The sequence below is a fragment of the Culicoides brevitarsis genome, chromosome 2, assembly GCF_036172545.1.
Source record: "Culicoides brevitarsis isolate CSIRO-B50_1 chromosome 2, AGI_CSIRO_Cbre_v1, whole genome shotgun sequence".
NCBI classification, from domain to species: Eukaryota; Metazoa; Arthropoda; class Insecta; order Diptera; family Ceratopogonidae; genus Culicoides; species Culicoides brevitarsis.
The window spans coordinates 7,126,763-7,150,082 of record NC_087086.1 but is presented as its reverse complement, the minus strand read 5'-3'; the positions used below and the strand labels follow the sequence as shown (position 1 = coordinate 7,150,082).

The 23,320-nt window shown below is 26.2% G+C and overlaps 4 protein-coding genes across 5 annotated transcripts in view; 3 read left to right on the top strand and 1 right to left on the bottom strand.

Moving 5' to 3' along the window:
- Positions 1-23,320, bottom strand: part of LOC134832905 (1-phosphatidylinositol 4,5-bisphosphate phosphodiesterase classes I and II) — an 85,394-nt gene that overhangs the window by 21,813 nt on the left and 40,261 nt on the right. For both annotated transcript variants that reach the window (XM_063847114.1, XM_063847115.1), the window contains exons 2-3: positions 18,723-18,875; positions 2,468-2,605 (exon numbers count right to left, since the gene is read on the bottom strand). In XM_063847114.1, coding sequence (XP_063703184.1) covers positions 2,468-2,605; positions 18,723-18,875 — 291 coding nt within the window. The remainder of the gene's footprint in view (positions 1-2,467; positions 2,606-18,722; positions 18,876-23,320) is intronic.
- On the top strand, positions 5,417-8,112 carry LOC134831355 (uncharacterized). The gene is made up of 3 exons (XM_063845073.1): positions 5,417-5,438; positions 5,491-5,747; positions 5,807-8,112. Exons 2-3 carry the CDS (start codon positions 5,564-5,566, stop codon positions 7,927-7,929), a joined length of 2,307 nt encoding a protein of 768 aa, XP_063701143.1. The 5' UTR covers positions 5,417-5,438; positions 5,491-5,563; the 3' UTR covers positions 7,930-8,112.
- LOC134831405 (serine protease inhibitor 77Ba-like) lies at positions 9,258-12,578 on the top strand. Its single transcript, XM_063845128.1, has 6 exons — positions 9,258-9,458; positions 9,826-10,238; positions 11,076-11,269; positions 11,327-11,386; positions 11,446-11,535; positions 11,735-12,578. Exons 1-6 carry the CDS (start codon positions 9,437-9,439, stop codon positions 12,519-12,521), a joined length of 1,566 nt encoding a protein of 521 aa, XP_063701198.1. The 5' UTR covers positions 9,258-9,436; the 3' UTR covers positions 12,522-12,578.
- LOC134832220 (kallikrein-7-like) lies at positions 14,378-15,419 on the top strand. The gene has a single exon (XM_063846191.1). The coding sequence runs from the start codon at positions 14,378-14,380 to the stop codon at positions 15,155-15,157; it is 780 nt and encodes a 259-aa protein (XP_063702261.1). The 3' UTR covers positions 15,158-15,419.

Sequence of the window (23,320 nt, the reverse complement as noted above, 5' to 3'; positions counted from 1 at the left end):
AAAAAATCAATGAAAAGGATTTTTTTCTAAATTTTAAGGAAATTCAGAATTATATTTAAGAAATAATAAATTAAATTAAAAAATATTTAAAAAAAAATTAAATAATTGAAATTTTTTTTACTTCTCAAGATCTAAAAAATTTCTCATTTTTATACTCCTCATAGCTTGAAAATTTGTTTAACTGTTCATATGAATGAATTTTCATTCAAAATCCAATTATCACAATTTCATACTCCTCAAATAATCTTTTTTCTAAAAAGTCTTGATGAGTAACAAATTGTGAAGTGAGGAGTACAAAAATGTGAAATATTAGTATTAGATCGAAAATTTATTGAAAAAATTTCAAGATAAATTTCTTTTAATTTTTGATAATAAATCTTTTTTTGCGCAATAAATTTATTTTTTTAATTTAAATAAATTTGGATAATATTTAATTTTTTTTTAAATTAAAATAAAATGAAATAATTTTGAAATACTCAAAATTACTTTAAAAAAATCTTTTTATGAAAAAATTTTCTACTTTAAAAATTTTTCCTCTCTCAAAAAAAAAATTTTTTTTAAGAAAGCAATTTCTATTGTATCATTAGCACGCAAACTACTGCACTGAGACTCTTCCCATTCGTTGCATGGCGAGAGATAAGGCAGTAAAGTGAGCACACAGAGAATAAATTGAATAAAATATTTTTCATACTCGGCTCAAAGGCATTTCATTTCAAATTTTAATGAAACGCCGCTATACAAGTGAACAGAACAAAGGAAGAAAATGAAGAGGAAAATATAATGTACAAAACTTTTGCTGCGGAGCGTTTCTCATGTATCGCATCACAAATGAGCACATGTTGTTGTGTTATTATTATTATATTAAAAACAATATAATGAAATCATGAAGTTGATTCTTCTGCCGTTTGTGCTTCCTCATTGCCGCAGTAGAAGTCGTCTTGCTCTTTTATTCATCTCAAAAAAAAAAAAATAAAAATAAAGGAAGGCATAATAATGCATTTTATAGTCGCTCATAATCAACGTCATACATACACCTCAGTGACGCGGAAGATGCGCGCTCGATAAAAAATAAGTGAGCGAAATAATTAAATAAAAAATTCGTTCAAGGTCGAGATGACACATAAAACGCATGATAATTGCTCGGAGACTTTTGACTTGTTTAGGGACTGTCAATGTATGGGAGCCCTAATTAGAGCAAAAAAAAGGAAAATAATTAAATTTCATACGAGACAAAAATTTATGAAGCAAGATAGATAAATAAATTAGAAATCCCTGAGCACATGTTTGATCTCATTATTTTTTCATAAAACGCATCAAAGTAAAAAGGACAAAAAAATAGCTGTCATTTTCAGATTTAAAAAAAAATAGTATTTAAAGTGAATTTTTGTGCTTAAAAATTTAATGGTTAATTTTTTTTTTGTTAAATTTACTTTAATTTTTATTAAAATTTTTTTTTTTTTTTTTATTTTTCAAAAAAAAAAATCATTCATTTTATTTTTTTAATTTTTGCAAAATATTTTCAGATTTGATAAATATTTTAAATTTAATTTTAATACCTTTTAAAATTTTGATAAAAAAAATAATTTATTAAAAAAAAATTAAATTATTTATTTCATATAAAAAAAAATTAAGCAAAATATTTAAATAATTTATTTTAAAATAATTAATAAAAAATTTTTTTAATTATTTAATAAAAATAAAAAATTTAAATTAATTAATTAATAATTTAATTTTTTTAAACCTAATATTATTTTTCATTAATTTTTTAATGAATAATTTTCTTTTATTTAATTTAGGTACTTTACTTTTTATAAAAAAAAAATATTTTTTTTTAATTTTTCAAATAAATTCATTCATTATTTTTTTTTTTAATTTTGTCAAAATATTTTCAGATTTGATAAATAATTTAATAAAAAATATTTAAATTATATATTTTATATAAAATTGAATTTTATTTAAAAAAAAAATTTGATAAAATCTGTAAATAAATTATTTTAAGCAAAAAATATTTTAATTTTAAATAATTAAATATTAAAATAAAAAAAATATTAATTAATTAACATTAAAATAAAAAATTTATTAATATTAAAATAAATATAAAATATTTTAAAAATTCATAATTTAATTTTTTTTAAACCTGAAAATGACAACTACTCGTATTTAATTTTTTTTTTTTGTCCTTTTTACATTGATTTATTAATGATAAATTCTAAAAAAAATTATTTTTTTTTAATTTAATTTAAAAATTAAAAAAATATTAAAATTAATTTAAAATAAATTTTTGTAAGACTTTAATACTTTGAATTTTTCCATTCAAATATTTCTGACTTTTTTCACTAAATTAAACGAGCAAGCTTTCTCAAATTATTCCGTCAAAATGCGACAGAACAAAAAAAATGTTCATGACATGAAAATTTATCCTGGCTACAAATACTAAAACAAGTCAACAAAAATTAACGATACTCACTTGTGCAATTTCCTTTTTGGTACACGAAAAGTTGACAAAATTCACGTTGACAAAGTCGCTGCCATAACATACGGTAACTGTTTTTTCCTCGAGGGTGTCTTGCGAGCCCATTGTCACAATTTGTCTGAGTTTGGCGTCCTGTGAAACGAGATAAGAAAAGTTGCGGTTAAGAAATTATTTAACGGGCAAAGTTTGAAATAGTGCGCATCGGAGACTCTTTTATTTATTTGACCTTTTCATGTTGTTGTTTTTTGTTCACAAAATGGCACAAGGGACCAAATTGACACTACACTTGATGCGCGTCAAGAGGAGAGATGCTCAAGTTTTTGTTCAAACAATTTTTAATTTCTCATCCCCGAGTTTCGAGCGATGTTTCGAGAAAAGACACGAAAAATTACGCACAACATGAAAAAAAATGTTCATACATTTTATATTATTTGCCAAAAGAGAAATCAAATTACATAATTTACATAATTTTATTAGAGTAGTACAAGGCAAAAAAAAATATTTCATGCACACATAACAATAAATTGAATGTATTTTCCCATACTCGGAGCTGCTGTTTGCGGGTAAATCGCTCAAAAACATAAATTTACACAGAAATTTTTATTATTTGTTTGGATAAATGTCGCAGTGCTCAAAAAAAAATTTTTTTTTATATTCACAGATATGCAAACAGAGATGAGGGACCATTAGACACGTTGTCAAGGACGAATGACATTTGATTTCCAACTGAAGATTGTTATTTAATAGTACCAGCAGTCGCATTTCTTTGAGTTAGGCTCCATTTGTGTACGTGAAGCACGTATTAAGTCAAACCACAAACAACAGGATATTTTTAGAAATACGTGTCTTTAACTGTGGAAGTAAGAATTGAAGATTGACATGGAAAAATTGTGTTCAAAAGTCATTTTTTTTTCAGAACAGCACAGAAATAATAACAAAAATTTATCCGGATATTCGTTGGTAGATACAAGGAAGTTACTGAAAGTTAATCCTATTTAAGGCACATTTAATGCTAGATCGTTTTAAGAAGTACACACAAGGCGACATCAATATGGATCACGTTCATTCCATTTTCGTAGCAGGAAAAGTTGTGTGAGGCAATTTAAAACTGTTGCATGTCATGTCACTTTTCCATACGGGTTTCCATATCAAACAACTTTTTGGATTTAAGAGCATCTTTGCTCCATACCAAGGCAGATTGATGCATGTGAACTCATGATCCAATATAAATGTCAAGAGATTAGATTGTGCAACCTCTAACCGCATGCAGCTCTCTCCAACTTGGCTTTATAAATAGATTGTGTTGAACATTTTGCTTTATTTTAGCTTTTTTATGGGATGTGTCAGATGAGACAAGGCAGTCAAGTATGGGGTAACATGAGACAAGGGAACCTTCGATGGATGGCATGGCGTCAAAAAGATAAGTTTTTTAATAAATCACTTTTAAATTTTTTTTTTAAATAATTTAAATACTTTATTTTTTTCAGAAATCTTTAGATATTTAGAAGCCAATAAGAAGCCATAAACTTAAAAAATAAGGATTTTAAGTTCTAATAATTTAACGTTTGTTCATGCTTTATACTTCTTCAATATACTGAAGACCTTCAAAAGCCCATCAACGACCCCAAATGTCGAAAAAATTTTTTTCCTTTCACATAGTTTTGTTTTAAAAACTAAATCAAGAGCAAAAAAACTGTGTCAAAGCAATTTTTGTCAAATCTTGCTCCAAATTACCGTAATGTAGATAATGCTAAGAGAAAATTAGCGTTGAAATTCAAATAAAACGAAAAAATGTAGATGAATTAAGAAAAGTTTAATTTGAAAGTTAAAAGAACACAATTTCTCTTAAATCTTTGTTTTTTAATATTTTTTTAAACATATATTAATTTTTTTTTTATTTATTTTATTTTTTTATTTTTATTTTATTTTTATTTTTATTTTTATTTTTATTTTTATTTTATTTTTTTTTTTTTTTGATAAAATGATATATATGAAAATATATAAAAATACAAAATTAGTTACAATTTCAAAATTTTTAGTTAAAAATTTTCACAAATAAGAAAATGTTCGTTAAGAGACCAGATTTTTAAATTCTCTTAAAATTATCTACATTACGGTAATTCAAATACTTCAAGCCAAAACTTAAAAAAGTTCAGATAATTCTACGTTTGTCCATGCTTTATTTTACTTCAATACTTTGAAAGTTATTTCAAAAACAGAAAAAAAAATATTTTAGAAGAAAAATCCTTTAAAAATCAAACCATTGACACTCCCTTGTCTTAAAATTATAAAAAAATTCAAAATTAATTTAAAATTAAAAACTTTTATTTTATGCAACGCTCCGTTTCTACGGAAAAATAAAAAGTTTATTACAACAAACTTTTTTCCTGTAATGACACATAAATTTATCAAGCTAAACTATTACATTTAGCACAAACTCATGTTATTTTATTCCATGTTCAATTGTGAAACAAAAGTGCAAGAAAAAGAGGAGAAAGATAAATACAGAAAAAAAACTATTATCTCCTGTACCAAAGGTTAAAATGGATTAAAAATGACTTTTATATTGTTTTGTGGTCATTTAATGCTAATATTTTCAAACTATCATCTTTAACTCCATTCCCAAACGTTCTCAAATATTTACCTTTTGATATTGCACATTTTTAATTAAACCTTCAGTTCTCTTTGAGACCGTTGTTTGTTTTAATTTAAAACATCGGAATGAACGAAAGCTTTGGGAATTTTATTACTCGAGCTGCTGCTCTTTGATAGTGTTGGAACATACTTGTTTTTCTCTTTTAATAACACACACTGACATGATATGACATCACAAACTCGAATAACGAGCTGACACAGAAGACCGATAGCAAAATTGTTTATTATTTTCGTGCAAGTACTTGCATCGTCGTCATTAGTCGTGTCTTGAACATCTCCCGAGTTCGATGAATTTTATAAAAAAATTTCAGTAAGCTTTTATGAAAACTTTTCTCCATCAAAATTGACTTCAACTCATTTAGAATAACACTCTTGGCGGTAATTGTCACAGCAAATGACAATGCTTGCAAATTCGATGCACAAAATGACACTTTGATGCAATGTTTGGAAGTTGGCCAAGAAAAGTACACAATAAGAAAGTGCGAAGCCGGAGTGAAAGGCTATGAGAATGGAACGAAATTGGCATTTCATTGTTTGGAAGGCGGTCAACTTTCAGGTCGAACATTGAGGCAATGCATAAATGGCACATGGGATGTTGACGAGGTGCCATCATGTCAAAGTACTGTCAGATTTTTTAATGAATTTTTCATGTTTCTTAAGTTTTTGTTTCAATTGTAGAAACTTGTCCTGAACTGATTTTCAATCCAATCAAGACGAATGTCAGTTGCGACAATGAAAGATGTTTCGATCGACAAATTGTTGGAACGAAAGTTTACATTTCATGCCAAAAACCTGACTATGAACGTCCAAAAAGTATCAAACATCATGAAATCGAATGTTTGGAGGATGGCAATTGGTCAGCTCCAATATACGATTGCATAAAAATTCAAATAAACGTGAAGGACGTTCTTCCGTTGAACACGGGAGGTATTGAGACAGAAATTAACAAAGTTCCGTATCACGCAGCAATTTATGGGCGCAAAAAGAATGGAAACCCATTTCTCAAATGTGGTTCAACGATCATTTCTCAACGAGTAGTTGTCACAGCAGCCCATTGTTTCTTTCGAAATGCCATTCAACAAGAAAACTCAAAGTATTTCGTGGTTGCTGGAAAATTTCATCGAACCTACAACGACACTTCTGACCAAAATACTCAAGAAAGTGAAATCAGCGAGATCTATATTCACGACAGTTATAAAGCTCAAGATCTCTTTCGAGATGATGTAGCTTTGGTAATTCTTGAAACTCCTCTCCATTTCACGCCAATTGTACAAAAAGCTCAAGTCGACTTAGATTTCAATGAATTTCATTCGGGAAACGTTTCTGGATGGGGCAAAAACGCCTCGCAAAACGTTCTGGAAACACTTCATACAGTCAAACTCGAAGTCGTGAGTTGCCTTAATGAGTTATCGGAAAAATTTTGTGCCGGAGGTAATGAAGGACAAACTGTTTGTCAAGGCGACAGTGGCGGAGGATTCATTGTCGAACGAGAAGGCATCAATTATGTCGTTGGCGTTGTAAGTACAAGCTCTGATAAATCTCTTGCGGGATGTAATCCTGACATGCCAGCTACTTTCAATAAATTAGCTCCGTATTTGTATCTCTTTCAAAAAGCAAAGCGATACTTATTGCTCTTTGAAAATTGTGAAGATTACAAATTCAAATGTAACTCCGGAAAATGCATCAATATTGAGCAACTTTGTGATGGAATAATTGACTGTGATCAGGATGGATTGGCAGAAGATGAAGCTAAAGTTAATTGCAATCTTCTTGCGACACAAAAAATGTTAAGTTTTGGCGCGAAACTACTTGAAAATTCAAAATTTTATGAGAATCGATATCCGAATTGGATTGTACCAACAAGTGCTTTGTGGATAACTGCTAATTTCTTGTCTCAATCTGTGAAAGATGAAGAGGTTCAGAAAAAGCTTCAGCTTGACTTTGGTATAAGTGTTATTGATAAAGGAGATGAAATGCTTCAAAATATACAAAATTCTACAATTTATCAATCAGAGTTTCTTCATACTCGAGGAGAGATTCAAATCACCAATGAAACTTTGGCGAAAAAGTATCTTTTGAACATCAAACCAAGGAGAAAAGGTCCGCCAGAGTTCTTTTATCCCGACTTGTATCGAATTGGAGTGCATCTGAACTCAGATTTCTCGTTTTTAGTCAAGAGTTCTCCACGAAATTTTTCATTTTTTGTCACAAATGATGAAGTTGTTCAAGTTCCAATGTTTTGTTTCAACAATAAGAAAAGTTCAATGGCTTTTGTGAAGGAATTAAACTCTGATGTGAGTTCTCTTCCAATGACATCAAACCTTAAACTATATATTTTAGTGCCAAAAACTTCCATAGAATTGACATTAAAAGCCTTAAGAGCTTTCAACTTGAATCTCATCGAGGAACAACTTTACGGAAATTCAAAAGAAATCTGCATCCCTGAATTCAAAATCATCACAAGTGTCGATTACTCGCCCATTCTCTTCAAACTCGGTTACGATTACGCCTTCAACTTGGATCCCATCGAGCTAAACAACGTAAATCGACATTCGCATTTCCAAACGAATATCCGCGGATTCTTCGGCATTACAGAAGATGAGAATTACCCGCGAACGAATGTCGTCGATACCTTCAACAACAACTCGTACATTATTAACAAGCCTTTTATATTTGTCGTGACAGAAGAAATCACCAAATCCATCGCTTTTATGGGTAACGTAAGGCAGCCACACAAATATACGCGATATGCAAATGCATATGCAAAGTGCAAAATATTCTCCGAGACACAATGCACCTAAAAATATGATGTCATCACGTAGTTCGTTGGCGCGCTGTGTAACTCTGAGTGATAAATGCGGGGATTTGGAATTTAAATGGAACGACAAATCTCGTGATGGAAAATCCCGAAATTTGTGTACGTGTTTATATCGAAATTGTAATAAAAATAAAACTGGTTCGCATATTTGAATTTTATATTCTCGGAGATAAGTTGAGCTCAGTTGGAATTTATGAGGTTCGTTTGAACAGAGAAATAAATGCAAAAAAAAGTATTGAACTTCAGACTAAAAATCGAAAGATTTGAGCGCATTTTGAATTTTTTTTTTCGTCGATCGAAGTTGATTTTCCTTGAAAATGACGCAAATTGAAATTAAATTTTGGAATGGATGCAATTCGGTATTTTTTAATTGCATCCATTCAAAAATTCAATTTAATTTGCGTCATTTTCAAGGTTTGAACTTTTCTTTTCGTCGAAAAAAATCATTCAAAATGCGCTCAAGTCCTTCGATTTTTCAAGTTCAATATTTTTTTTTTTTTTGCAAAAATAATTCAAAAATCTGAAAAATTAAATTTTGGGCTTGGGATTATTCAAAATCTGTCAAGAAAAAGTTTTAGAAAGTCTGTAAAACTTACGTTCGAACCTAATAGGAAATATTCTATTGAAAATTATTTCCGTAAATACTGTTTGAACATTTGACCTTCAAATAACCTTGAGATTTTTACATGTTATTACTGTGAAAATTCCTTAACGAAAACTTCAATTTTTAAAATTAGAACCTGCTGATTACTTTAAAGAAAAAAAAAATCATAAAAAAAACTTTTAAAGTTCGAAGACATAAAAACCCTTGAGGTTCATTTTTCCTCCCGAAATGCTTTCCAAATCCCATTAAAGCTCATTTTCACCTTTTTTTGTTGCTTTTGCTATTTAGAACTGCCAACATCGACATGACTGACCACCCTTGAGTGCACACACCGGCATGTCTAACAAAAACCCGTTCAGTTAATTAGCATGCGTCAATTCCCATCAATCGTCGTACTTTACGACAAAAATTCTTATCTCTCTTTCTCTCTCTGCTTCTCTCAAGCTGCGACTTGAATAATCGCAACAAATGAAGAAAAAACACACACCGGTAACTTCTTCTTTCGACGTTTGTTTACTTCTTTGTTGTTGTTGTTTTTATTGACATGCATACAGCCTTCAATAAAAACAACAACAAATTCACACCATTCGTGTGTAACTGCTACGAGAGTCAATCAATGACATCATCATAACAACATTCACACACAAACGCGTTAAACGCAGACAGACAAGAGCTCAAATGAATTGTTAATCAGCAAGTTAGTGAGGTGTTGTTGCTCGATCGTGTCAGTTCTGCGTTCCGTGAAGATCTTTTTTTCTAAAAAAAAGAAATATTTTTAGAACTTTTGAGTCTTTCCAAAACCAAAAAAATAAAGAAGACTCGTAAAAGTAGAAAGCAATTGTCGTTTGGCATTGAAAAATCCGTGTTGAAGGTCAAAAGTGTCAGAATGAAAGTTCAGCTAACGAACAGTAAGTGCCTCAAAATTAATTGAAGCCAAAGATAGTTTTAGAATTAGGGAACCTTGACCTTCTTTTCGCATGAAAGCTGTTTGCCTTGAGGAACTTTTTTTTTGTTTGTTTCTCGCAATTGTTAGAGGAGCAAAATACAGTGAAAGAATTTGCTACAATCGAGAATGAAATTAACAAAACTTGTTTTCATCATCATCATCGCGTCGACGTTCGTGTTATTCCAACCTTTAACACTGAGGATTTTTTTTTTATAAAAATAAATCTCTCTCTCTTTTTAACCAGTAGCAAAAATTTCATGTTCAAACATTTGTTTATGTTTTTTCTCTGTTTTCTTATCAATTATCACTTTTTTGTGTTATTTCTGTAGACACATGCTGGTTACTGCTGCTCACATGCTCGTCAATAGCGGCAAGCAGTATCACGTTCAGAGATGAGTTGCCGACGTCAAAGCCACAATTTCCGGTTCCGCAAAGACCGGAGAGAGATTCGTCAACACATCAGCAAGATTATGGGCAACAATGGCAAGTTGCACAGCAACCGCAGTATCAACAACAACAAACAAATTTGCAGCAGCAGCAACAACAGCAATTTTCGTCTCCGAATCCTCAGTATCAACAGCCATCGAGTCAACAGCAGCAGTTTTCACCTGTTTATCCACAAACGAGTCAGGTGCAACCACAATCGAATGTGAATCAAGAACAAAATCGACTTGCAGCTGTCAATTCGTTAGTTGCTGATTTGGCAAGAGGCAATACGAGATTTTCCTTGAATATGTTTAAGGTATGATTTTCAATTTATTTTTTGCTTTTTAATTTTTGAGCATTTTTTTTTACAAAAATTAATTAAAAACAAATTCATTAATTATTTGAAATTTTAATAAAAATTTAAACATTTGAAATTTAATTTAAAAAAAATTAATTAATAAATAAAAAAATAAATAAATTAATTTAAAAAAAATTTTAATTTATTTATGATGATTTTAAAAATCATCAAAATCAATTTTTTTTTATTTTTTTTTTTTTTAATTTAATTAAAAAAAATTTTTTAAAAATTAATTAACTAATTTATTAAAAATTAATTGAAATTTAAATTTGAAAAATTTGACATTTAAATATAATTAATTAAATTAATTATAAATAAAAAAAATTAATTAAAACTAATTTTAAAAAAATATTATTTAATTTAATTAATTTAAATTTATTTTTTTTTAATAAAATTTAAGAATTAAATTATTTTACTGGATTTAATTTTTTTTTTAAATTTGAATTTTTTAATTAATTAATTAAAAATTTTTAATAAAATATTTTTCTTATTAAAAAAATTATTAAAAAAAAAAAAATAAAAATTTTTTAAAAATAAATTAAAAATTTTTTTACGTCTCAAAATTAAATCTTAAAAATTAATAAAAAAAAATTCTCAAAAATTAATGAAAATTTTAGCAAATTTAAATTGTATTTATCAAAAATTATCAATTTTTAAAATTCCTAATCAATGTTGACTTTTTTTAATATTTATTTTTTTATTTATTTTTATTTATTTTTTTTTTTTTTAATTAAAAACTAAGACTTTCAGTTAATTATTTTGTTAATTAATTATTTTTTTTATTTTAAATTTTAGACTCTTACCGACGCAATCCCAAATACTGACTTCATGTTCTCGCCATTTACGGTATACTCACTTCTCGCAACTCTCGTAGAAGGAGCAACGAATCCAAGTGCGACTTTGAACGAATTACTGAACGTATTGGAAATTCCCACAAATGCTATGTCGAGTTTGGGCGACATTTATGACGAAATTTACAAGAAATTGACGTAAGAAATTTTTTCTCATTAAATGTTTTTAAATAATTAATTATTTTTTTTTTTCAGGATCAAAACAGACACAATTGAATTGAGCGTTTTTCAAGGAATTTTCCATAATCACACTCAGTAAGAAATTTTTCAGAAAAAAAAATTAATTTTTTTAATGTTTTTTTTTTAAATTTTAGTGCTCTTCAACAGCAATTCAGAAATGTCGCAGAGTCAAAATATCACACAAAAGTCACTGAATTCCAGAAAGGCAAGTCAGCGGATCAAGTGTGAGTTTTTGTTTAATATTTTATTCTTGAGACCAATTTTAATTAATTTTTAAGATTAATTTTGAGACGAAAAAAATTATTTTTTATTAATTTTAATTATTTTTAATTTTTTTTATTTGTTTTTTATTTTTTTTTTTTTTTTTTTTTTTTTTGAAAATTAAAAAAATCAAAATTTTTATTAATTTTTTTTAATTTTTAGCCTTTCAACGATTAATGAAATTGTGAGAACCGCCACAAATGGCAATCTTCAAGCTGCTTTCCGCAAAAGTGAGATCCAATCAGCGCCGATGCTCATGTTGAGTGCCATTCATTTCAAGGGTCAATGGGCGAATCCTTTCAATCGAACTCACACAAAAACGGAAACTTTTTACGATGAGTTCGGAAATCCCGTTGGAGATGTTCAAATGATGTTCGAACGTGCAGTTGTTGCTTATTCGCCGATCAAAGAGCTCGAATCGCATGTCATTCAACTTCCGTATGGGTCACAAAATCGTCTTGGCATGATAGTTATTTTGCCACGAAAAAACGTGTCTCTGAGTGAAGTTGCCACAAAATTAGCTGGTTACAGTTTGACCGAAATGTTCAAAGTGCTCGACAAATCTTTGAAGGATTTCGAGGATGACGAGATCGAAATTCACCTTCCGCGCTTCAGTACGAACACGGATTTGGCATTAAACTCAATTTTAGCCCAACAAGGTTTACGGTCGATTTTCTCGTCGGATGCTGAGCTTAACAGAATGAATCCCAATATTTTCCTTTCGCGCCTGATTCACAAGGCAAAAATTGATGTTGATGAAGAAGGAACTGTCGCTTCTGCCGTTACGGGAGGCGTTTTTGCGAATAAATCGTCAGCGCCACGTTTTTACGCAAATCGACCATTTTTGTATTTGATCGTTGATCGCGAGACAAATTTGATACTTTTCTGTGGGCAAATGCGGAATCAGCCTCACGTGAATCAACGACCAAATACCGCGAGATCAGGCTGATTTTTTTTTGTAATTTTTTTTATTGACTTGAAATAAATATTTTTTTTTTCGTAAAAATGAAGCAAAAAAAAATTCATTGACAATAGAACGAACAGATGTCGTCGTAAAAAGCAACAAAACGAAACAATAAAGTGCATTCGAATGTAAATCATTAGGTTGGTAAAATGTTCTGACATCATTAGAGGAGACGTTTTGCTTTTTATTTCACAGCTTTATTTTACGATTTTTTGGTATATGGTTGGCTTCCAATAAAAATTTCATTCAACTTTGTTTGTGACTTGTGAAGCAATTTTTATTAATTTAGGTCGTAAAATGGGGAAAATATGGTTTTTAACTTTAAAAAAAATTATTTTGTCTAAAAAGTTTTCTATTGAAATTGTTGAAAGTATAAATTTTTATTTTCCTTAAAATTCAAACAAAAAATCAATAGGTAAAGTATAAAAATTAATATTTAATTTTAAAAAATATTTAATTTTTAATTGAATAATTATATAAATAATAAATATTTATTAAAAATATTATAAATTATATTTTATTATTTTTTTTTTAATAATTTATTCATTTAACGAAATTATTCTGAATAATTTTAAAATATTTTAAAAATTAATTTTAATAAATTAAAAAGTTTGTTTTATTAAAATTTTATTATTTTTAATTTATTTTATTTTTTGTTTTATTTTATTTTATTTTATTTCATTTTATTTTATTTTTTTTTTTGATTATAACAATTTTTTTAAAATATTTTACACAACTAAAAAATAAACTTTATTTAATTATTAATTTTAATTTTTATTTAATTATTATTTTTAATAGTTAAAAATATTAATTTTTTACAAATTAAATTTTAATTTATTTTAATAATTTATAATTTTTTTATTTAGTACATTTTAAAATAAAAATTTATTATGCTATTTTTATTTTTTGCTAAATAATAAATTTGAATTATTTTTAATTTTTTTTTATTTTTTTTATGATTATAAAAATTTTGAAAAATTAATTTATTTTTGATTAAATTATTTAACAAAATAAAAAAAAAATGAAATTTTTCAAATAAAAAATTATTTTGATTAATTTTATTGTTAATTATTAAATTTTTACCAATTTTTAATTTTTTTTCTTAAAAATTAATTTTTTTTTTAATTACATAATAATTAAATACATAATAATTTTCAATTTCTATTTATTATAAATTTTTATTTATTTTTTTTTCTTTTTTCAGCTTAATATTTATTATTTTTACTCAAAATATACTTCCCAACTCATCACAAATCTCTAATCGAAATACATTCAAATGCCATTTTGGTTGATTTTCACTGAAAAGCTTTAGCATGTTTTCCCGCATGTTAGAAAAATCAAAATCACTCAACGCTAAATGGCCCAAATTGTTTACAGATCGCATTTCGCACCGAAAACTTAACGCAAAAACCTTGTTTTTTCAGTTATTTTTATTATAAATAACATGCGAATCGATCACACGCTTCAACTAACAACACTCGGGCAACATTTTCTATTTTTTTCCAAAAAGTGTTGACTGTTTTTTATGACTGCTGTTTTTCAATCTAAAAATGCAAAATAAATATTTATCTCATGTTTTATGTACGAAAAACAATTTATTCATCTGGAGCGCAAAAAACAGAGAATTTTTTTGATGGAAAATGTTTGTTTTACTTTTTAATGATGTAACACAGGTACTAAAACATTTTATTATTATTTTTTATTTCGCAAAAAAAAAACAATTCAACGTCGTTTATTCTCTCGCGATATTTTCGCTCTCAATTTTTTTTTTTAAAGAGAGAATGAGAGAGATTTTTTTTGTTTATCAGCATTTTCAGTCAAATGATTTTTTGTAGTAAATCATGAAAATTTTCACGGTTGTCATTTTCAGCTCGATTCGTTTGGAAGTCGAATCAAGTAGTTTCAAAGAAACTTTCAGAATGACAACATTTTTTATTTTTTGGCTTTTATTTGGAACGAGTTTCGCTCTTCGTCGCATCATTAACGGACATTATGCGAAAGAGGGGCAATTCCCATTTTTTGCTGAAGTAATTAATTTTCAAACAAACGATCGAATTGTCACTTGCGGAGGAGCTTTAGTTTCTCCAAGGAAAGTTGTCACTGTTGCTCATTGTCTCGAAGAAAGTCTTGGAATTGTGGTTCGTCTCGGTTCAACGAAAAAACATCAAGGAAACCCTTTCGGCGTTGAAAAACAAGTTCAATACCCAAACATGGATTTTGTGGTTTTAATTCTTGATCGTCCAGTTCAAGATGAAGGAGAAATAATTCAAATTATGGAACGCCCGGTTATTCCAGGAGAGAAATGTACTGCTATTGGTTTCGGCTTTGATGGAAAAAATTATTCCGAGGACATGAAATTTGTTTCTTTAACTATCGATGATCCGAAAGACGTTCAAAAACTTGTATCTTTTCCCCTATCGAAGATGGAAATTTTTGCTGGCATGAAAGATAATTCTGACGTCTGTTTCGGCGATTCAGGAGGACCTCTTTTGTGTAACGAAGGCTTAGCTGGCATCACGTTAGGAAGTTTACTTCGTGAACCGTGCAATTCTCAAGGGCTTCCTTCAAAATTTGCCAATTTACACCAACTACAACAATGGATCGACGCAATACAGGTGTAAAACTTGAACAAATACATGCCTTGATTAAATTTTAATGTCACGAAATTTGTGTTAAACTGTTGTCGCTACCGTACGTTATAAATGAAAAATTCATGTCTCACAAATTAAAATATCTGCGAGGTATGAAAATAAAAAAAAAAACAACAAAAAGATTGTTCATTGGGATAAAATTTTAGAATGTGCATTGGGGAAGTGTTTCAAAATGTGCATTGGGACAAATTTAAATTTTTGAAATTTCGAAAATTTTATCCTAATTTACAATTTAAAACTAGTCTCAATAAACACTCTAAAATATTGCCCCAATGCATTTTCTGAAATATTTTTCCCAATGCATATTTTGAAAAAAATGTCCCAATGCATATTTAAAAAAAATGTCCTAAAGGAACATTTTGAAATTTTGTCCCAATGCACATTCTGAAATATTTCCTCAATGCATATTTTGAAAAAATGTCCCAATGCACATTTTGAAATTTTTTCCCAATGCTCATTCTGAAATATTTCTTCAATGCATATTTTGAAAAAAATGTCCCAATGCACATTTTGAAATTTTGCCCCAATGTACATTCTAATTTTTTTGTCCCAATGCATATTTTGAAATTTTTTCCCAATGCGCATTCTGAAATATTTCCTCAATGCATATTTTGAAAAAAATATCACAATGCACATTTTGAAATTTTTTCCCAATGCGCATTCTGAAATATTTCCTCAATGCATATTTTGAAAAAATGTCCCAATGCACATTTTGAAATTTTTTCCCAATGCATAATTTAAATTTTTTCCCCAATGCATATTCGAAAATTTCATCCCATTGTACATTATTTTTGTTTTTTTTTTTAATTTTCGTATCTCGCATTATATTTCACCTTTGCAAAACATGAATTTTTCACTTTGTATATTAGCGCATCGGGATTTGTTTAAACAATAATGTAAAATATAATTACACACAGAGAGCAGTTAAATATTTTACACACATATTTAATTAATTTTAAACTATTTGTGTGTGTCGCTCTATCTCTCTCTCTGTTAATGTCACCTCAATGTGTCGAGATAATTGTTCCGTGTGACATTTTTCATGATTGTTTAACGAGCACGTATCATCAGTTACACTCGACTCGTGCATAAATCCAGCCAGGTACTTTGCAAAATGAATCTCGTGTGTCCAATTTTATCGAAACCTGGGCAGGTACTTGACAGTATGAATTTTTGATGTGCGATTATTTTGCAACACTTCAGAAAGGCTTGTGGCAAAATTTATTATTACATAATTTAAGCGATAGAGGTAAACAAGGTTTTGTCACGTGATGAGTCGTTAAATTATTTTCGTTAATTTTTAATGTTTATGGGAAAATTTTTTGTTTGAGTTGAAAGGTGAGTTGAAAAAGCAGGAATTGAAATGTTTTCCATTAAATCGATGAAATTTGATCGATTGACGTGACATTGCAATAAAATTTCCGGGAATTTTGGTTCAATAATCCTTACTTACCAATCAAAATTCCCAAAATGTTACATAACCGAAAATTTTCCTTCATTCATTACGACATCGCATTCAACTGACAATCATCTTGTACATCAAATCTCCTTTCTTCCTGCTGCCTTGCCACACAATCGCCTTTCGACATCTGCTCGAACACGACAAAATATTCTCGTCACTCAACAAACTCGACACAAAATTGTCGATCACTGCCAATCAAGAAGCGGATTCCAAACTACATTTTGTCACCACAATAAATTATTTCCTGCCAAAAACCGAATTATTGATGTGCGAGTTATCAACATTTGTGGCCTGATTTTCGCAAATGTAACCAATGAGCATCTGAGGCAGTTGCGTACAAACTATTTTTCGTTGGAGTCGAGAAACAATAAACAAAAATCGGATTCAATGATAATAATAATCATTGTTTTAGGTGCTGTAACGAGCGTTGGTCGAACAATGGAATTAAATGACAAACAAATTGTACGTTTTTGTACACGACGAAAAAAAAAGGATAATAATAATAGACAAAAAAAGCAATGTACCTACGGAACAGAATGAGTGATGGAATAAATATTTATAAAAAAAAAACAATGGAAAAACAAGGACAAAGAACAAAGTGAAAAAAAGAAAAAAAAACGACCATTTGCGCTTTTTCATTTTTTTTTTGATATTTTTAAAAATTTGTCGATTTTTTTTTATTTCAATTTTTTTTTTTTAATTTGACTTTCCGAAATTTTTTAAATTTTACTGAATTTCGAAAGTTTGAGATATTTATTTTTTTTATAAGTTCAGATTTTAAGTTAATTTTTAAAAAATTATTTTCCTAATTTTCTTATTTTTCCAATTTTTATTTTTTTTTACTTTATTTCTTTTAAATAGTTTAAAATTTTTTTTCACTTTGTTCTTTTATCATATTTTTTTAATTTTTTTATAATTTTTTTATATTTTGTGAAATATACCAATTTCCTTATTTTGTAAAATTGAATAATTTAAATTTAGTATGAAAAAATTGAAAAATTTGGTTGCTAAAAGGTTAAAAATTTCTTAATATTTTTTTTTTTTTAATTTATAATCTCAAAATTAAAGTTTCTCCGAAATTATTAGAATTTAAATTTTTTCTTCACAAATTTTTTAAAATAATTTCAAATTAAAAAAAAAATTAATTGTCTTTAAATTGTTAGTTAAATTTAAATAAATTTTAAAAAAATATTTAAAAAATTTTAAAATTCTTGAAGAGTAAAAAAAAATTTCGAAAAAATAATTTAAAAAAATAATAATTTGGTTGAAAAAAGTTTAAAAAATTCTTAACATATTTTTTTTTAATATTTTCTCAAATTTAATTTTTTTTTTACTCTTCAAGAATTTAAAAATTTTTTTTAATATTTTTTTTATTTTTTTTAAAATTAACTTACAATTTAAAAAACAAATTAAAATATTTCAATTTTTTTTTTAATTTTCATAGAACTTCGTACCACAGAGAAACCATTACATTTTTTTTCAAAATGCGGTAAAAAAAATCAATGGTCCGCCAACGAATATTATTATTGCACTTCCACAAATGGAACAACTGGAGTGGAAAATTATATTTGGGTTCAATATTATATTATTATTTTTATCCATAATTGTTCTCGATGTAACACAAAAAATGTGTGGATTGAAGCGAAATTTCTATTTTACTCTTTATGTACCTTTCGCATGATAATAATTGGAACATTTATTATATTTTTACGTCGTTCGTTCAATTGTTCATTGTTCGTCTATAATCCCTAATGAAACTATTAATCTTCCTTTCAGGCCGTTCGTCGTTTAGCTTAACGACGACACATGTGTTGTTTACACATTCAAATTATCCATTCGACAAATGTATGGCAGCACGTTCGCCTTCGTAACATGTAGTTAAATAAATCAATAAATGAATAATTCACCGGTGTGCTCATCACCATAAACATAAATTGAACGTACAACATGAAAATATCGACGTAAGGAGCAGTAAAAGATTAATGTTGCCTCTTTTATTGAGTTTTTCTTCTTTTTTTTTGCGCCAGGAGAGAAATAAAAATAGAATAAAAAAACGGAAAATTTGTTACTTGCCTTTGGTTTCTTTGCATATTGACCCGTACGAACGTCCCGGATCGTGGCAATGTCCAGCAAATCCATTTCATGATTTTGATCGATCCAATAAAGGTAAAAGCCCTTGGCATCAACACGTAGCGTAACAGGTGTGCCGCCGCTGTCTTTGTTGTCCTGAAAGAAAAAAAAGGTAAAAAAAATTAGAATATTATTTTTTTAGTTTAATTTATTTATTTTTTATTTAAATATTTATTTAAAATAATTTTTAAAAAATATTTTTTTATTTTTTATTTTTTTTTTCATTTTTAATTTTTTTTTAAATTTTTTATTTAATTTATTATTAAAAAAAAAATAGAAAATTATTTTATTTATTAATTTTACTTTATTTTATTTAAATTTATTTTATTTCATTTATATTTTTAATTATTTAATTTTTGTTTTTAAAAAGTTATAATTTTTTTATTTTTAATATTTTTTATTTATTTAAAAAAAATGATTTTTTTTTTTAACTTTAAATTTTATTTAAATTTTTTAATTAATTTTTTTATTTATAATTTTTTTTAAATTAATTCATTTTTTTTTAATTATTTATTTTTAAAAACTTATAAAATAATTTTTTTTTATATTTTAAAAATTTTTTATTTATTTAAAAAAAATATCTTTTATTATTTTTATTATATTAATTTTTTTTTTTGAATTAATTAATTTTTTATTTAAAAAAAATTAAAAAATTTAATTTTTATTAAAATTTTTTTATTATAGGAAAATGGGATTTTTTTTGTATTTTTTTATTTTATTTATTTTTTTGTTTAAATATTTATTTTATATTTATTATTTTTTTTCATTTATTTTTTTTTATTTAAATTTTTTTTTAGATAATTAATTTTTTAAAAAACTTAGAAAATTATTTTTTTTTTAATTTATTAATTTTTTATTTATTTTATTTTTTAATTATTAAGATTCTTTTTTTTATTATTTTTTTTTTTAATCAAGCTACTTTTGATTTTTCTGTCAAATTAATTTATTTGACATTTTGTAGAAAATTGAGAAAAATTAAAAAAAAATGGCAAATTGTGACATCGAACACGAATACAACAAATTAAAGGAATTAACTCAAGCTTTCAGTCGTTTAAAACTGCACGAAAATCCGACAAAAGAAAAAACTTTGGCAGCTTCTGGCGATGGATTATCCCAACAGCACTTAAAAGATGTCGAAACCGAAGTTGGTCATGTTTGGCTCGAAGTTGAATCAGATGTTCGTAAATCCCTCGAAGATCAACGAAACTCAAGTCAATACAATTTAGATGAAAATTCCGAAGCCGAAATCATCGCTAATGAAATTTTCGAAGAAATTTTCTCGAATGTCTTCATTCCTCTGAAAAAATCTACCAAATTCAGCAAAACTTTGTACAAGTTCGCAACGACATGCGGCACAAACATTCGCCAATCCTTCGGAATTCACGACCTTCATCGAAGATTTTCCAAAAAATCCGAAGTCGAAGTTGAATCCACGGAATCTCTTGAAGAAATAAAAATTTCCGAAATTGAAATCGATGCCAAAGCAAAAACTTTGGACAATCGCACAAGAAAATCTTCTACTTTGAAGAGAAATTTGTCGGTAATGAATTTACGGAAATTCAAATGGACGAGTTTCAAAAGTCTCTTCAAGAATGGAAGACGAAATGCGAACAAAGAATAAATTCTCGTGAAATTAAAAAAAATTAAAACTTTTAAAGAATTAATTATAAAAAAATGCATTTTTCCTCCTACACTCGAAATAAATCATTTTGATACAGAACCATTAGGAAAGCAAATGGAAATTGAACGAAATAATTGTTGCATAAGATTTGTATGAAGATTGATCGTTTTTTTCCCACACATCAGCACGACTTCTTATGTAAAAGCCAAAGGAGGGTAATCAATAACGAACAACTTGCATCTCTATTTTATTTCAAAGCTTGAAGGATAACGATAGGTTACAAACTTTTTGAAGGATTAAAAAATAATAAAATATGCAGGTTTTCATTTTTCTTTAGAACAGATTAAAAAGTTGAAGTAAATCCAAATGTTTTTATTTAGGAATGTGGGTTAAAATTTTCTCTGTTATGATGGTCAGGAAAATTAAAGGAAACAGATAGACAAAGTTGAATAAAGATGAAGTACAGTTTAATTGGATGGATTTCTAATTGAATGAGTTTGATTGAAATATCTGTCTGTGATGGAGTCTGATTAGGAAAATTTACAGGTGAATAAATTGCAGAAATAATAAATAAACCATGCTTTGAGAGATTTATTTTTTTTGTTAGTTTGTTATCTGAAAGTTTTTGAACAAATATTTTTTGGGGAAAAATTTTAGTTTTTATTTTAAGTTGTAGAAATTTTTAATAATATTTTTGAAAAATTATTTTAATTATTTTTTAACTTATTAATTTTTTTTAAATATTAAATTTTTAATTAATTTAATTATTTATTTTATTTAATTAATTAAATTAATTAATTTTTTTTTGATATTTAAAATTTTATTGATGATTAATAAATTAATTTATCTTATTTAATTTTTTTGAATATTTTTTTTATTATTAATATTTTGGTTTCTTTTATTTTAGATATTAAAAAACTGTTTAAAAAAATTATTTTTGTTTTTAAATTAAAATTAGTTTTAATATTTTTCATGAATAATCCAATTTTATATTTTTTAATTAACTTTAATTAAAAAATTATTTTAAATAATTATTTTATTAATTTAACTAATTTAATTAATTATTTAATTTATTTTTAGTTATTTTAATTTTAATTTTTGATATTTTTAATTTTTTTTAATTCTAATTTAAGTCTAAAAATTTTATTTTACTAAAATTTTGTAACGCAATAACTCAAGTTTTATTTCACAAATCACTCTAAAAATTTTTTAAATTTAGTTTTATTAACTTTAAGAAGGTTTTTGTGCAAGAAAAATTAGGAAAAGTATAAGAAAATTCATGAAAAATTGAGAAAATGTAATGTAATATTCATTGCATACCCAAAATTATAAAATTTAATTTTCTTTAAAATGATATTAATTGCATACTTTCAGTTGTTAATCCTTTTTATCCAACAAAAAAAAATATTTTAATTAAAAATTACTTGAATAAAAAATTGGCATCAACTTTTAAAATATTTTAAGTCAAATGAAATTCAGCAAAAAAAAACAAACAAAAAAATCATCAATAAAAATTTTGCACATCCTTCATCCGTTCAATCCCACGAGTAATAATCATTCCACTCAATCATTCACGCCAATTCCATTTAGTATCTCAACACAAATTATCATCCCGAGATGCATTTCAATCATAAAGCCCAAACAGATGACCATTTAATTGAATTGTATCATATCATCACAATCATCCTCATCATTTGACGATCCATCAATTTACGAATTGAAATAAAAGTGATATAAAAATAGTAATAAGTAGTTTCCAGCGAGAAAGAGAGAAAAAGACGAAGATAATTTAAACGCACTCATTGTCCAACAACATCAATGACACTCGTAAACTTTCTGTCAGATACAGACAATGCTCAGCGTACGGAGAAAAAATAAGTCAAGACTCATTTCAATTCAATCCAATTCAATTAGATGATATTGAAATGTGCAAACCGTTTATCTGCAAAACTGTTAAAGTGAAATAAATCTCTTCATTAATTTGTTGCGAGAAACAGTAAATGCGATGACATAAGTGACAGACGGTAGCAAGAGGATGATTTTCCATCTTTTTTTCAGCAAATATATTATTAAAGATAAAGATGGAAAAAAAACTTTTAATCCGACAGGAATTAAAAGAAAGTTTGTTTTTATAGGTCAAACGTGTAATTTTTGAGTTTTTGAACTAAATATTATTTTTTTTATTTTTATTTTATTTTAATTTAAACTAAAATTATCAAATATTTAATTAAATTTTTAAAAAAGTTAATCTTAACCAAATTGAAAATTATTTTAAAATTTTTATTTAAAAAAAAATAATTTAATAAAATTTATTTTAATTTTAATTAAAAATTAAATTTAAAATTAAATTAATTTTATTTAATTATATTATGTATTTTAATTAAATTAATTTTGATTAATTTTAAAATTAGGTAAATAAAAAAAAAATAAATTTGAATTTAATAATAATATAAAAATTATTTTAATAATTAATTAATTTTTTTTTAAATAATTTTTTTAATTTATTTTTTAATTTTTTTTTTTTTTTTTGTTTTAAAAAAAAATTTTTTGACTTAAGACTTTACATTCATATTTTTAATTTTTTTTTATTTAATTTCGATTTTAATTAAAGGATTTTTTAAAAATAGTTGAAAAGTCAAAAACTTATTGACTGAAGCTTAACTTTAGCTTTTAAATAAAAATAATTTTAATAATTTTATTAACGCTGAGTTTCATATTTTTTTTATTTTATTTACAAATTTTAATTAATTAATTTTTATTTAATTTTTTAATTAATTTTAATAATTAATTTCATAATTAAAATTTAAATTAAAAATTAATTAATTAATTCGAAAAAAAAAATTAAAATAAATACCATTTTAGTTAAAATTCTTCCTCACGAAGCTTTAAATTAATTTTTTCAAAAATTTTCTTAAAACTT